Here is a 14,797-nt window from a genome sequence, read left to right on the forward strand (position 1 = left end):
ACTGAATTTAGTAAGCCACCCATCTTAACAAGCAAAATGTATTTGTATAGGCCTTTATTAAAAAACCTACAATCAATGAAACACAATAACCATAAAATCAACTGGATGAATGAAGTCAGTAAAACAAAACATGCTCCGTTTGGGAACCAAACACTGTCAATTTATATCAAAAAACTAATTAAAAAGACAAAATGAAAAGTCGATTGTCAATGATTTTGACTCCAGATAGCACTATGTTAAACTTTAGCACCACCATGGCTTGAGGTTGACGATTCTTTTGATCTGTGCCTAAAAATTTACATTTCAAAATTATTCTTCCAAAAAACGTGAAAATAAACCATTAAATCTTAAAAAAAAAAAAACAAAAAATAACAACATTTAATAAAAAACAGAAAAACGGGAATAAATCACCTTCTTGACCTTTTCTTCCTGTCATAAGATGGACTCCTTGACCTCGAATATGACCTTCTGAGAAAGCAAAAAATTTAAACACGAATAAAAAAGCATATAGAAGTAAGATTATTACTAATCAAATAATTATTCAATATTAAAATTAATTGAACCAACTAGAAATTTATTAAAATATTTTAATATATAATAAATAGAACAGTCATGGCCTACCTATCTCTTCTTGGCGACCTGCTGAACGACCTCCTGGCACCCCCTCTTCTCCTTCTATCGTAATCATCGTAGTCGTCGTTTCTTCCACCCCCACTACCTTTTTCTCGCATTCTCATCATGTGTGGTGCTGAAATTAAAAACCCCACAATTAATTATAACAATTGACAAGAACGAACAAGTAACAATAGAAAATTATACCTAAATGCTCACATAATTTTTATAATTGGATTAAAAAAAAGATAATTTACTTTTTCTGTCACTCCTTGCAAATTCAATTTCCAACTCGACACCGCAGTATTTGAAGCCCTTTAGGTAGTACAGAGCATCATCTGCATCCCTGTAATCTTCGAACGTGTGCCAGGTTAAGGAAACTAGCCCACAAAATATCCTGATCCACTATTTACTTTATCATTAACATCATCACTAGCAATTCATAATAAGTGTAAACAATTTTTTTGAATGATGAATAACCATTAAGGATATTGTTAGGATAAATATTTTATAATATAGAAAAAATACATATAATTATTCTTTGGGGCTTTAGTTTAATTTGCTTGCTTTACTTTGCTTTAACGAGTGACCATTTGCTTTAATGAATGACCAACAAGTAGCGCACTTAAGAAGCTTTATAAATCTTTATCTTTACTTTAAGCTTTGCATTAGTAGTGAGAGTGACTGCTGACATTTTGTCTTTTTTTGTCATCAGATCAGTCTTTACTTTACTTTATTGTTCTGCTTTTTAAACAGAAATAAAGTTTATTTTATGAAAATTTTAATATAATTTTATTTTATATAAAAAACTGAGCTATAAAAATGTTACTTGAATAATTTTAATTGAATTAGCATTAGCCTAAAAATAATTTTAGCTATTTAGGTACAACAAAAGCATAAATTTGATGAACGAAAACTTACGAATGAACGTAATAAAGGATATTGTACATAGGCAAAGCCTCGATGCTGTCTGGTATAATAATCAAGAGGGATGTAGACATCTGTAACTGGTCCATACTTGCTGAATATTTCCCTCAATTCATCTGACCTGTAAAATTTAAATAAAAATTGAGATTTAATCAAATGGACTAGTAAACATTTGTTATGGGAAGTCGCCAAAAGTAATTAGTTGCTTAATAAGTAGTAAAGTATAACAAAAAAAAATGACAAAACTACTGAACAAGTTCTTCATTAATTTCAATAATCAATTCATTGAAGCCAACATCAAATCATGCAATCAGCATCAAGTCAATTAATTTTTCTGCCTATCTTTTTTACATTTTAGTGGAAATTATTTCAGCCATTGGTTGATCATAATTTATTAATATTCAATATTCATAAATGTTTAATTTAAAGAAAACATGTGCGATCTAAATAGTAAATAATATTTAAGTTACGAATAGAACAGAACAAAACGCCAAGTAAAATGAACTGAAACTGAACGAACCTAGCGTCGGCGGGCACGTTTCGGATGAACAATGAAGACACCATCGATCGATTTCGAGGCATTTTTTTCAGATTTATACGAACAATAAAAATATAAATGAATTAAAAATTTGGAAATCCAACACCAACTTCGGCAAATAAAATACGTTTTAAACTATTTATATAAATCAATTCTTAGCGACGAACGACGGAAACACAATCTTAAAAGAAAAAGTTTTATGGAAGCTAGCAACGATAACGAAGAAAAAGACACAATAAAAGATATAGCGCTTCGTTTTATTTTATACATCCACCTTCGCATATATCTCAAATATATATCTCATTAAAGATCAACGAGCACACTTAAATTTGTTTGTTTCATTTCTATTTATTAGGATGATGTCATTGCATCAATTTTCTCTTATTTTTAATTGTGGCTTTCCGTTGTGAGCGGTTGTTTATTATAAGTCAGTAGAACTCAGTTTTTAGTAAAAAAAATGTATCAAAAAAGAAAGCAATAGTGAAAAAAATTGACCAGTTGTTTATTAATATGTATTAGCACACATTATAGTTAGATATTTTTTGGAATATAGCACCATTGAATATATAATTCCATGTATAGCACTGATATAGGGAATTAGCGCTTTATAAACTAATTGATTGAATGATTGAATTAAATTGTTAGTTTTTAACTAAATTCACGTAGAACTCAATTTTATTTACGGAAATTCTGTAAATTCTGTCAATTTTATTTACGGAAATTCTACAAAATTTTCTATTTTAGCTCATACGTATATTTAGGGGAGTTTTTATGAAAAGAAAGGACTGGCCATGGAGTTATTCTATACTGCTATTCTTTTGCAGAAGAAAAAAATTCAATTACTAAATAAATTGAAGATTAAATCATAAATAACCAATTAATCAAATCAATCAATTAATTAATTATAATCAATTGTAAAAATTTCAGGCACATTTTGAAAAGAAATAGGAAATAAAACCAGTTTGAAACTAAATGTCAATTAACCAAAACGACATTTGAAAATTTTATAAAGAGACCATTATATATACATATTCAAAATGTATATATATATATATATCATACAATATATACAATGCAATATATATGTATCTATATTTTATACATGTTGTGAACTATATATATATACATATATATATATATATATATATCTTAATTTAAGGTCATTAGGCATAAGATATTGTTTAAAATTTCACAATTGTCAAGTTTCATTGTACAAAATAACAAGTTGTATATATACACAAACACGCACATGAATACATATATACACGAACACACACACACACACACACACACACACACACACACACACAGGAATATTTACATAGCATTTTCAACATTATTTGCCGTCTGAACTAATACATTAATGTAATTATTGTTACTGTCATTTGCAGTTTCATTAACATCATCAACCTCAACATTGTTGTGGTCGTTGTAGTTGATGTCATTGTGGCTGCTGTAGTTGCTGTCATTAACGTTGTGGTTGTGGTAGTTGGTGTCATCATTGTTGTTATTATTGTCAGCGCTGATGACGTCATTATCGCCATCTTCAGGACAGATCAACATATTTTCATTGACTACTCGAACCTCGCAGCTGAATCCCAGTTCGCTGAATTTGGACTTGATGGAGCTGTTTTCCATCAGTGCTTCTGCGTACGCGTGTGACGTTTCTTCCAAGGCCTGCGATTATTTAGTGTTTTTTGGAAAGCTTTATTAGTTTATTTACATTGTAGGTATTTCTTTTATGTATGTAAGTATGTGTGTGTGTGTTTGTATATGTATGCCTGTATGGCAACAACAACAATAACAACAATAACAACAACAACAACAACAACAACAACAATATAATAACCTGCTTAATGAAGATCAGATGCTCCATAGATTCCTTCAATTGTTGATTCTTTGCTTGCAACTCCTGTATAAACTCACAGACCTTTGATAATATATCACCTTTGCTCTGCCAATAACAACAACAACAATTAGAGTTGTATGTATGTATGTATGTATGTATGTGTGTGTATGTTTGTATATGTATGCCTGTTGTTTGGTGCCGCTAGTTCATCTGCTGTTGGAATTTCTTGGAAATACTTGGATATAACTCAACTAACGTCATTTTGTTTTTCGCTAAGTGAAGCGGGTAGCATGCTACCCAGCTGCACAATCCACGTTGTTATCTTGTCTCTTCGACGCCTCTCAACTGTTTGAAAGCATAGAAAATGAAATTTGAATTAGCCAGAGAGTAAAACCATAAAAATACTTCCTACAAAAGTACAACTGCACCATATCAAAATATCAATACAACAAATACCATTAACAAATAAAAACAATTATACACAAAAACATGGTAGATATTTACATACAAATTACTCTCTAATAATTTGAAAAATTCATCCCCAGACACTAGATGTCAGTCAACTCATTTACCTACCCTCATTATGAGTAGCTTTTCTTTTGGAATCTTTAGGAACAATCATGATTGGCACCCGCTCAGGCTGCTGTTCGATGGATGGCCTGATAAATTTGATGACTCTCGTACTGGACGATGATGACGTTGATGCAATATTATTTGTGGCTAACAGCGATGTTGTTGCCCTTTGTTGTGGTGGCGTTTGTGGTTGTAGGCTAACTGTAGGTGGTGCAGCTGCTGTCGTTGCTACTGGGGACAAAATGTTGCTATTGAGGACTGCTGTTCCATTTGGTAGCAGAAAGTATAAAGGCCCTGGATTTTTTTTTTGGAAAATTAATGTAAGTTACTATGAAATCATTAAGTTAAAGATTAAAAATTATGAAAGACAAGAATTATGAATTATTGATTCGGAAGAGCATAAAAAGTTATATTACCATTGTCATCTGAATTTTCATTGATATTATTTTCATTTTTAATGTCATGCGTAGTTATCGGTATGTAGGCTAGACCATCGGCCGTCCCCAAATCTTGGATCTCATCGCCGTTCTGCACCTCAACCACCTGGTATCCGGATACCTTAATTAGGAAAATTAGGTAAATCTTTAAAAATCTTTTCATTCTACTACTTCTTTTACAAAATAAATTCATGTTATTAAATTGAGATGAAGATTCAGGAATATAATTTTTTTATTGATTAATTCACCAATTTTACAAAATAAATTAAATTACTTAAGATTAAAAATTTTTAAAAAATTTTTAAAATCCTAAAAAAAGTAATAAAACATTAACTGATGTGAGGTTTTCACTTAGAATCTGTACGCTTGGTGACAGACTATACAGCGTGTTATCTTCATTTGAAAAAATTTGTTAATAATATCATTTTTAATATAATAATATAACATTAAATATAATATAAAACAATATAATATAATTATTGATATAATAATATTAATATTTATTTAGTAATTCCCAGTAGTTAAGTAGTAATTGATATCATATAAAAACTATGTAAGTAACATCTGATATACTTTTGTAGCTGTAACCAGTACTAACACTTACAAAAAGTTATTTTTTTTAATCATATGATTGAAGTTATACTTTATTTATAGTAAATTTACTTTACTTACGACTATTTGGCACATCTTTCTTGACATCAATTATGGCAGTCCCAGTACTATCTGTAAAAAATACATTTGTGCAATCTAATTTTAAATAAATTTAATTAGCATAGGAAATTTACAATGAATCCCTAATTACTAATTAGGAGGCCAGAGATTTGCTACAAAATAAATTAGCCTTGGCCCTTGATGGATATGACATGAAAAATTCATAGCAACACGAACACAGAACATATTTATTATTAAATGATTATTAATAATTAGCTAAATAAAAATTATGACCCAATTTAACTTTGACTAAAAAACCGTAAAAACTAAAATTACTAAAAAACAATAAAAAAAAAAGTGTGTACCTCTTTTCATAGCTTCTTTTTTAGAAGTTCGAAATTGTTAACTTTGAAGAGTTGAAATGAATCGTGAAAAAAATGAACGTTTCTTGAATAAATTAAAATTCTTTTAATTAATTTATTTCAAATTTTTTAAATTAATTTATCTTATATTTTTATACTCCCGATAAACTTCGATGAATAAAGGTACTAAAAGTAAACATTTCACGATTAAACTAAACACCGAACTTTATTTTACGCATATTCCATTGTAAAGCGCTTAATTTTTAAAACATATACCATTACATACAATGTTACCTTTCTAAGCCTGTGTATTATCTGATCAGCCTGTGTTTTGTTATATCATGATGTAGATGATAAAATTCAAAAATGTTGAAAGAATTATGATGATGAGGTACATAAAAAAAATTTGGAAGGAGAAGAAAAATAAGTTTGACACATGATATACTACTCTAAATTTTTCTTTTACTTCTTTCTTCCTTTCTTTTTTCTCTCTTTCTTTTTTCTCTTTTCCCTCTTTTTTTCTTACTTTCTCATCACGAAAACAACATTCCAAAAAAATATTAATAATAATAGTAACAATAATAATAATAACGATTAAGGCAATAAAGATGGCGATAATCCTTCGTAACATTATGAAGCGGAAATGAGAAGAAAATGAAAGAAAGTAGAAAAAAACAAATGAATGAATGAAAGAGTGAATGAGAAAGAGAGAACAAAAAGATTGATGTATGGATGGAAAAATGAATGAAAGGACAAAAAAATGGATGGACGGAAACTAGCGAGGCTAAATAAAATTTTATTTCCAGCAGACTTTTGGCTAATAAAGGAAGAAAAAAAATTAACAGTCAAAAATATCAATTAACCGCCTGACATCAATCTTCCGATGTATTTTTTATCCTCATTAGGCAATGCAAGGGTGTATCTAATGGCCAAAATGACAAACATCATCGTCATCATCATCATAAAAAACAACAACATCATCATCGTCGTCGTCATCAACATCATCATCATAATCTCATCATCGTCATCATCATCATCATCATCAAAAACTACAATATCATCATCATCAACAACAACGACAACAACAACAGGAAATAATTTGTCGGTTCATTTCTTCACGTATCGTCAACCAATCACAACGCACCGGCCAACATCGGCCATCTTTATTTATTTTTCTTTGTTTATTTTTTGCTGTCTGGTAATTTTTTTTAATGGTTCAAATTTTGTTTGATCTATGGTTTGTGTTACCGACATATTCATTGATTTACACCGAGAAAGAAAATAAAAACGGATGCAATATTTTGTTGTTTATATTTTATATGTATGTACGTGTGTGTGTGTGTGTGTGTGTTTGTTTTTAATGCATGTGTGTATATGTGTGTGCCTCTATGTGTGTATTTGTTTGTTTGTATGTGTGTATGTTTGTTTGTATGTATTTATGTACGTATATATGCTGTATGCATGTGTGTATGTTTGTATGTTTGTTTGTATGTATTGTGTAAGATTTTATTTAACATAGTCTGGTTTGTTCTTTATTCATGCTTATATCTGTTTATTTAATTTTGTTTACGATCCTAAAAGAGGTATATACATAAAACGTTCCAGTTAAAATAGAATAGGATTTTTTGAAATCTTATTATACATACATAGAGAAAGAAATGAGAGAGAGAGAGAGAGAGAGAGAGAGAGAGAGAGAGAGAGAGAAAGAGAGAGAGAGAGAGAAAGAGAGAGAAAGAGAGAGAAAGAGAGAGAGAGAAGAAAGAGAGAGACGGAGCATTGTACTATAAATATAATGGCGTTTGTAAGTAAGAAAAAAAAATTCTCCGTGATGTATGAACGTTTCAATGTTTTCCTCGTAAGCATTCAACTTACGGAAAAATTTTATTGGAAAAATAAATTAAAGTATTATCGAACGGCAAGATGTAGATGTGAAAATAACTATACATTCATTTATAAGTTTCATTCTTATCTCTCTTCTCTCTCTTTCTTATTTTTCCCCCCTCTCTCTCTTTTTCTTATTCTTTCATTCACACCTGTATACGTTTACATGCGGCACATTGTGCGTATTTTTAATACCTGAAAATACCAAGACGAAACTTTGAAAGTTTTATGTGTTTTTTGTTCTTTTGGTGCATGCGTGTGTATAAAATGGAGAAAGATGAGAGGGAGAGAGAAAGAGAATAATAGAGGGAAAAAATGAAATGAGAAAATAGAGAAAGAGAGAGGAGGAGAAGGAGAAAAAGGAAAGAGGTCGAAAGTACCTAAACAACCGAGCTCTTAAAAATTATTTATTGTATGTCTGAAGATTTTTACGTGGTATTTTGTATTTTTTAGTATATTTTATATTTTTTAGTATATTTTGTACTCTTGTATATTTAGTATATTTTTGTATTTTTTCAAATCTTGTATTTGGCACGCCTATCTGCATTTTCATTATTCGCATTGTGCCTGTATTTTATAGCAGCTACGTTCATTCAGTCACATGACGTGTTCCTGCGTCGTGTAGTGTGGCATCGTGTGGTGTGGTGTCGTGTGGCAGCGTGTGGCTGCGTGTGATGTGGTGATGTCCGTGTGGTGTGGTTTGGTTTCGCGTCGCTTGGCGCCGTGCAAGTGTATCTGATGTGTAATGGAATGTGTCTTACTCCTGGGTTGTCTGGTTTTTTAATTATTTACATTTGATGAATATTTTCATCCATTGCCTACTGAATTATTTTGTTTTTGTATTCACCCAAGTAGACATTTTATTGAATTAAATTTTGTTTTGTTTTAAAAATAATTAAACTAACATATGTTTATAAAGAAGAATTAATACATTATAGAGAAACATACGATCCACATCAAAATTAAATGTCAAACTATTAAACAATATAAACAAAACACAATAATATAAACAGAATAAACAACAAACTAAACACAGTGAATTTCAAGTTAAACGAATGAATGAGCATTTTATGCGAAAAAATGTGTTTTTTTTCTCAAAATTTTATATATTCAATTCACGCGAGCTTTCAAAAAAGTGAGTTTTTTAAAACATTAATGTTGGGTGGGTGTGTTTATGTGTGTATATATGTGTGTTGGTATGTATGTGTGTGTGTGTATGTGTGTGTGGTGTGTGTGTGTGTAAAATGTATTAAGATTCCTATGAAAATGTGTTCAAAAAATAATTTTCCATTGCTATTAAATTCCAAGAGTTGTATTACCAACTTTCATTACCTACGTTTCATCATTGTTACAACAACAACAACAACAACAATAATAATAATAATTATTATTATTGTTGTTGTTTTTGTCGTTTTTGTTATTATTATTATTATTATTATCTATCTATTTAACATATCTAGACAGGCAGACATACCAAATTTTATATAATAAAAAATCATTCAAAAATAGTCAATCACAAGTTAAGAACAGCGTCAGTGTAAGTTGGTACGAATGTCTGTACTTGAGTTTATGCACGTCATTTGTCTAATTTGGGCGAAAAGTTAACAGTGGCGCGTTGTTTGCCACAGCTTCGTCCGCCACTTGATAGCGACGAAGTTAGGCTTCTATTTAGCCACTTACTAACTCGGTTAACATCCAGAACTTTGCCGCCACTACTACTATTACAGCTGCCGAAACTACTTTTAAAAACCGGTAATTTCGGTTGTTGTGAGTATTGCTGCTGTGGTTGCGGTTGCACGTTGCGGTGGTTGTAGCGGCGGTTGCAGCGACAGTATTTGCAGAAGATGTTGCTGGCTTGGAGTCTCAATTGGTCGCTGAATGCCATGTAGATCCAGGGGTTGATGCAACTGTTTAGACTGCCAAGGAGCAGTGGAATGACCATGAAGTCTTCTGCGATTGGTTGGTTGGTTATGGTGTTAATTAAATGATAATGATCTTAATAATCATGATTTTCAGTAAAAAACAACGCTCATTTATTTTTACATTCTTTCTTCTCTTTTCTTCTTCTTTTTATCTATTCTCTCTCTTTCTCTCTCTCTCTCTCTCTCTGGTGTTTTTTTTGTTTCCTCTTTCTCCATTCTCTCTTGTTCGCTTCACCTGCCACGTTCTTTTTCATGAGTTTGCGTTCGCTTATTTTTACTTTCCGTCTCTATCTCCCCTTCTCTCTCTCTCTCTCTCTCTCTCTTTTTCTTTCTTTCATTTTCTTTTTCATTCATTTCAAAGTCTTTTTTCAATCATTGTTTTCTATAAATATTTTTCCCCTAACACATGATAGGCTCGTTCAGGTTTCTTCATGTCTTCGAGCAAAACGCGTCTGCTCGTTATTTGATGTTGTCTCTCTTTATGCCATCATCATCGTCATCATCATCATCATCATTATTATTATTACTACTATTATTTAGTATTATTTTTATTATTATTATCCTTATTATTACTATGACGTCATCATCCTCGTCATCATCATCGTCGTCGTCGGCATCGTTAAACAAAAAATGTGTCAATGTACGAAATGATATAGACTAACAAAAAAGTGTACAAACTACATCAATACATGCATACAACTGCAGAAGAAAAATACCCAAGATACCACAAAATTTCAATTACCCAAAAGATCCAAAGATACAAAATACCTTCTACAGGGGCATTGGGGTCCAGGGCCCACCAAAATTGAGCAACAAAAAAGGGGGCCCAGCACAATAGATAGCCAACAACGACGGCCAGTGTTAATTTCACAGTCCTGGTTTTAGCTTTGGTCAATGTTTGACCTAAATTCTGATTAGCTGGCGAGAGAATGTAAGGTAGTGGTAAAAGATGGTACGGGAGATTTGATTGGAGGGGCGGTTTTTTGTTTTGTTGCTGTTTTTGTTGTTGGTGATGGTGAATTGCTGTTGTTTGGAATGGTGGTTTTTGTGACATTGTAGCTTTTGTGGTGGTAGTAGTCGAAGTTGAGCTTGTAGTAGTTGCTGTTGGTGTTATTGAAGTAGTAACTGTGGCAGCTTCTCTTACTGCAGCCGTTGTTGATGTTGTCGTGAATGTTAATTGAGGTTTCGACATTGTCGTTAATGCAGTTTTACAGGACGGTAATGTCATTGATGTGATTGCTGTTGTCAGTGTTAGCAATAATGATGATGATGATGATGTTGGTAGTGATAATGATGATGTAGTAGTAGTAGTAGTGGTAGTAGTGGTAGTAGTGGTAGTAGTAGTAGAAGTAGTAGAAGTAGTTGTTCTGGTAAAAATCGTTAAACTGCTAAATTTTTCAACACGGCGATGATTGGAAAATAATTTTATGACGTCATTATTATCATTATTATTATTATTATTGTTGTTGTTGCTGTTGTTGTTGTTATTGTTGCTGTAATTATCGCTATCAGCGTGATCTCCATCAAGAGGTCCGTAATTACTTTTCGCATTGATCTCGGCGTAATTTTTATCCTTCATATTATTCTTCTTATTATTATTTATACTTTTATTATTAGTGTCGTCGTTATTATTATTGTTGTTGTTGTTGTTGTCGTTATTATTATTATTATTATTGTTGTTGTTTTCATCGATTCGGTCGATGATCGTTTTGCCATTGTCAACGCCATCATCATCATCATCATCAACAGCATCATCAACAACAACAACATCTTCATCAACAACAACATTATCATCAACTGCAGCGACAACAACATCTTTCTTACTATCCACCATCCCAACAACACACTTCTTCTTAGCAGCAACAACTACAGCAGCAGCATTGCGAGATGCAGTGGCGGTACCACACGAACTACCGACGCTACACGCACTGACGCTTCGCCACACGACGTAGCAAATTTTCGTGTAGATGTAACTCAACAGGACGAAAGGTGTGAGGTACACGGCTATTGTGAACCAGAATGTATACAGCTGCACTGTCCAGTTTTGTTGGAATCGTGCTAAACAATCGTATTCGCCACTCTGTTGAATGACCTTTTGTGATAATGATAGTGACCTTTGGTGATAATGACCTTTTGGGATAATGACCTTTTGTGATGATGATGAAGATGATGAAGATGTTGATGATGATGATGATGATGGTAATGATGTAATTCATTTAAAAATTCATTCATTTAATCTTATTTTCAACAATTCATCCACCCATCCATCGATTCATTCATTCAGCAACCTCTTTCCAGCTGAATAAAAATAGTTGTGGCGTGGAGAAGAGAGCCCCAATCAGCCAGGCCACGCCTACCAACTTGTGGGCGTGGTTTGTGGTCCAGGCGTGAGTTTTCATTGGATGGCAGATTGCCATGTACCTGTCAATGGCGGTCGAGACGAGGACGTAGGAGGAGGCGTACATTGTCAGAACCTGGAGATTTGATCCGATTGGTTGATTTTGATTGGTTGATTTTGATTGGTTGATTTTGATTGGTTGATTTTGATTGGTTGATTTTGATTGGTTGATTTTGATTGGTTGATTTTGATTGGTTGATTTTGATTGGTTGATTTTGATTGGCTGATTTTGATTGGCTGATTTTGATTGAGTGATGTTGCAATGATGTCATTGTGGTGGTTTGGAATTGCTGTTACGAGCTTTTAATGGTATTGTTGCAGCAGCATATTCAAAAGCAGCAAAAAACACCAACATCAACAGTTTCAGAAACCTGCCCAAATTTAACAGCCTTACAAAGGACAGGACCACCCTTAAATCTGAAGGTCATATCCCAGGCCAGCTGAGGCAGTTGGTTCAAAGTGGCGACTAATAGATCGGCTAGGCTTAAGTGACCTGAGTTTTTATTGGTTAAATAAATTGAAGAATCGACCAATAAACAATCACGCACTCAAAATTAGCTATTACTTTGGCAATTCAGTTTACAAACTCAACCAGTTAATCTTAAACCATTACACAACCAATCAAAAACTCAGTCGACCAAATAACCAACCAATCATCGTGTACATCCTTCCGAGTTGCTCCCGACGGCGTTTCCGGGATAAGTTGATGACTAAAAATAGAACGAGGGAATTCCCTAGAAATGTAAACATAAATATAAATAGTTGTACGTTTATTTGAATTGTTGCTAAGTCCCAATCGCGCGTTTTATAAGTGCGCAAAGTTAGATCTGTTGTCATGGTGATGTTGTTGATGTTGGTGTTGACGTAGTCGTTGTTGTTGTTGTTGATGTTGCTGCTGCTGATGTCATTGATGTGGTTGTTAGTGTCGACATCATTTCCGGGTATATCCATGTTAAAGTTTTAATAATGTTGTTGTTGTTGTTTATTCATTATTCTAGATGTTGTTGATATCATCACTGATGTTGTTGTTGTTGTTGTTTATAACGTTGAATGTTTATAACAAAAGTCTTATCCTAGATAAATAAGCCTTATTGAAATTGTTTAAATGGTAAACTAAAACATACACATACAAACAATTAAACATACATACAAACGTACATACAAACGTACAGACACCAACAAACACCAACAAACACACATACAGACATACAAACCAACTTACAAACATACAACCATCTTCACTTTCTAAACAACGACAAACTTATATTGTAGATATATTTAGCATTGGCTCCCAACAATTCATCCATGCTATCAAGTCTATGCTATGCCAAACGCGTATGCATTTAAGATTCTCATACATATACATACAACATACACGCATGCAAACACACACATACAAGCATATACAAATACACACACATATATACATACACAAACAAACAAACACACACAAAGATACAAGTATATACACAAATTATATAAAATAAATCTCATCAGATTAACATTGTAGTAGATATCCACAAAAGTCAGTCGCAAGCAGGAAACCAGTTCATCTTCCAAAATGACGTCATATAGGCAGCATAGATAACAAACAACAACAACATCAACAACAGTAATAACAACTTCATTAACAAACAACAACAACAACAACATCAACAACAGTAATAACAACTTCATTAACAAACAACAACAACATCAACATCAACAACAGTAATAACAACTTTACTGACAAACATTAAAAATAACACTAGTTAAATAACAGCATAAAAAACAACACCAACAAAAACAACAAACAAAGCTATAGCATTAGATGTTCCAGCATCAGCAGTAACAAACAAACGAAAGAACAAATAAACAAATAAACAAACGAACGAACAAACAAACGAACACACATTTATACAGACAAACACGTTCGTCTGTAATATTTGCCAAAGATCTTATCTTCTGACCATCTATCATTATTTAAACATAAAAATAAAACTTATAAAAAATACCCAATACAAAAAAATACAAACTTATTCAATAAAAAAAATTTACAAACATAAAAAATTGTATATTCATGAAAAAAAAGTAAACATGAACAAAAATACTAAACATATGTAAAATGTTTGTACGTATGTACTTTTGTGTGTGTGTGTGATGTACGTACGTGCGTACGTACGTGCGTATGTATGTATATGTATTTATGTATGTATGTATGTTTGTATATATGTTTGTATGTATGTTTGTATGTAAGTATGTTTGTTGATATGTATAAACAGCATTAAACAAGCAGACGTCGTTATAAACAAAGTATTATTACCACAATAAATTATGAAAAGAATCGATAGATGGCAGGATGGGAAGTAAATTATTGTAACGTGCATTAAACAATTAATTAAATAGCTAATTAACCGACTAATTACCAATTATTTAACCAATTCATTAATTGATTGAATAATAGGTTTGTTTGTTTTTTTCAGAATTAACACTAATTTATTCTTCAATAAATGTCTATTTGACGGTGATAATGAATAATTGAAATAAAGAACCAACGAACAAACAAACGAACGAACGATCAAAGAAATGAATGAATGAATGAATAAATAAATAGATAAAGGAATGAAAGTCTACAGATTATGATGACGATGATTAGAGACAAATATGA

At 31.9% G+C, this 14,797-nt stretch overlaps 3 protein-coding genes across 3 annotated transcripts; all 3 read right to left on the reverse strand.

Annotated features, from left to right (window-relative positions):
- Nucleotides 1–617: 617 nt before the first annotated feature.
- On the reverse strand, nucleotides 618–2,121 carry HELRODRAFT_181891 (hypothetical protein; the record flags this gene model as incomplete). The annotated part of the gene is made up of 4 exons (XM_009031671.1): nucleotides 618–748; nucleotides 870–1,017; nucleotides 1,534–1,660; nucleotides 2,060–2,121. 4 exons carry the CDS (start codon nucleotides 2,119–2,121, stop codon nucleotides 618–620), a joined length of 468 nt encoding a protein of 155 aa, XP_009029919.1.
- Nucleotides 2,122–2,883: 762 nt separating this feature from the next.
- On the reverse strand, nucleotides 2,884–6,034 carry HELRODRAFT_194459 (hypothetical protein). The gene is made up of 10 exons (XM_009031672.1): nucleotides 5,953–6,034; nucleotides 5,609–5,659; nucleotides 5,271–5,329; nucleotides 4,916–5,057; nucleotides 4,503–4,793; nucleotides 4,183–4,271; nucleotides 3,927–4,031; nucleotides 3,369–3,754; nucleotides 3,191–3,341; nucleotides 2,884–3,166 (listed from the first exon to the last, which is right to left on the reverse strand). Exons 1-8 carry the CDS (start codon nucleotides 5,960–5,962, stop codon nucleotides 3,395–3,397), a joined length of 1,107 nt encoding a protein of 368 aa, XP_009029920.1. The 5' UTR covers nucleotides 5,963–6,034; the 3' UTR covers nucleotides 2,884–3,166; nucleotides 3,191–3,341; nucleotides 3,369–3,394.
- A 2,738-nt stretch (nucleotides 6,035–8,772) lies between these two features.
- Nucleotides 8,773–12,987, reverse strand: HELRODRAFT_116255 (hypothetical protein; the record flags this gene model as incomplete). The annotated part of the gene is made up of 6 exons (XM_009031673.1): nucleotides 8,773–9,780; nucleotides 10,521–10,853; nucleotides 11,676–11,844; nucleotides 12,041–12,226; nucleotides 12,522–12,643; nucleotides 12,801–12,987. 6 exons carry the CDS (start codon nucleotides 12,985–12,987, stop codon nucleotides 9,407–9,409), a joined length of 1,371 nt encoding a protein of 456 aa, XP_009029921.1. The 3' UTR covers nucleotides 8,773–9,406.
- Between the last annotated feature and the right edge of the window lie 1,810 nt (nucleotides 12,988–14,797).

This window comes from Helobdella robusta, assembly GCF_000326865.2.
Source record: "Helobdella robusta unplaced genomic scaffold HELROscaffold_77, whole genome shotgun sequence".
Taxonomy (NCBI): domain Eukaryota; kingdom Metazoa; phylum Annelida; class Clitellata; order Rhynchobdellida; family Glossiphoniidae; genus Helobdella; species Helobdella robusta.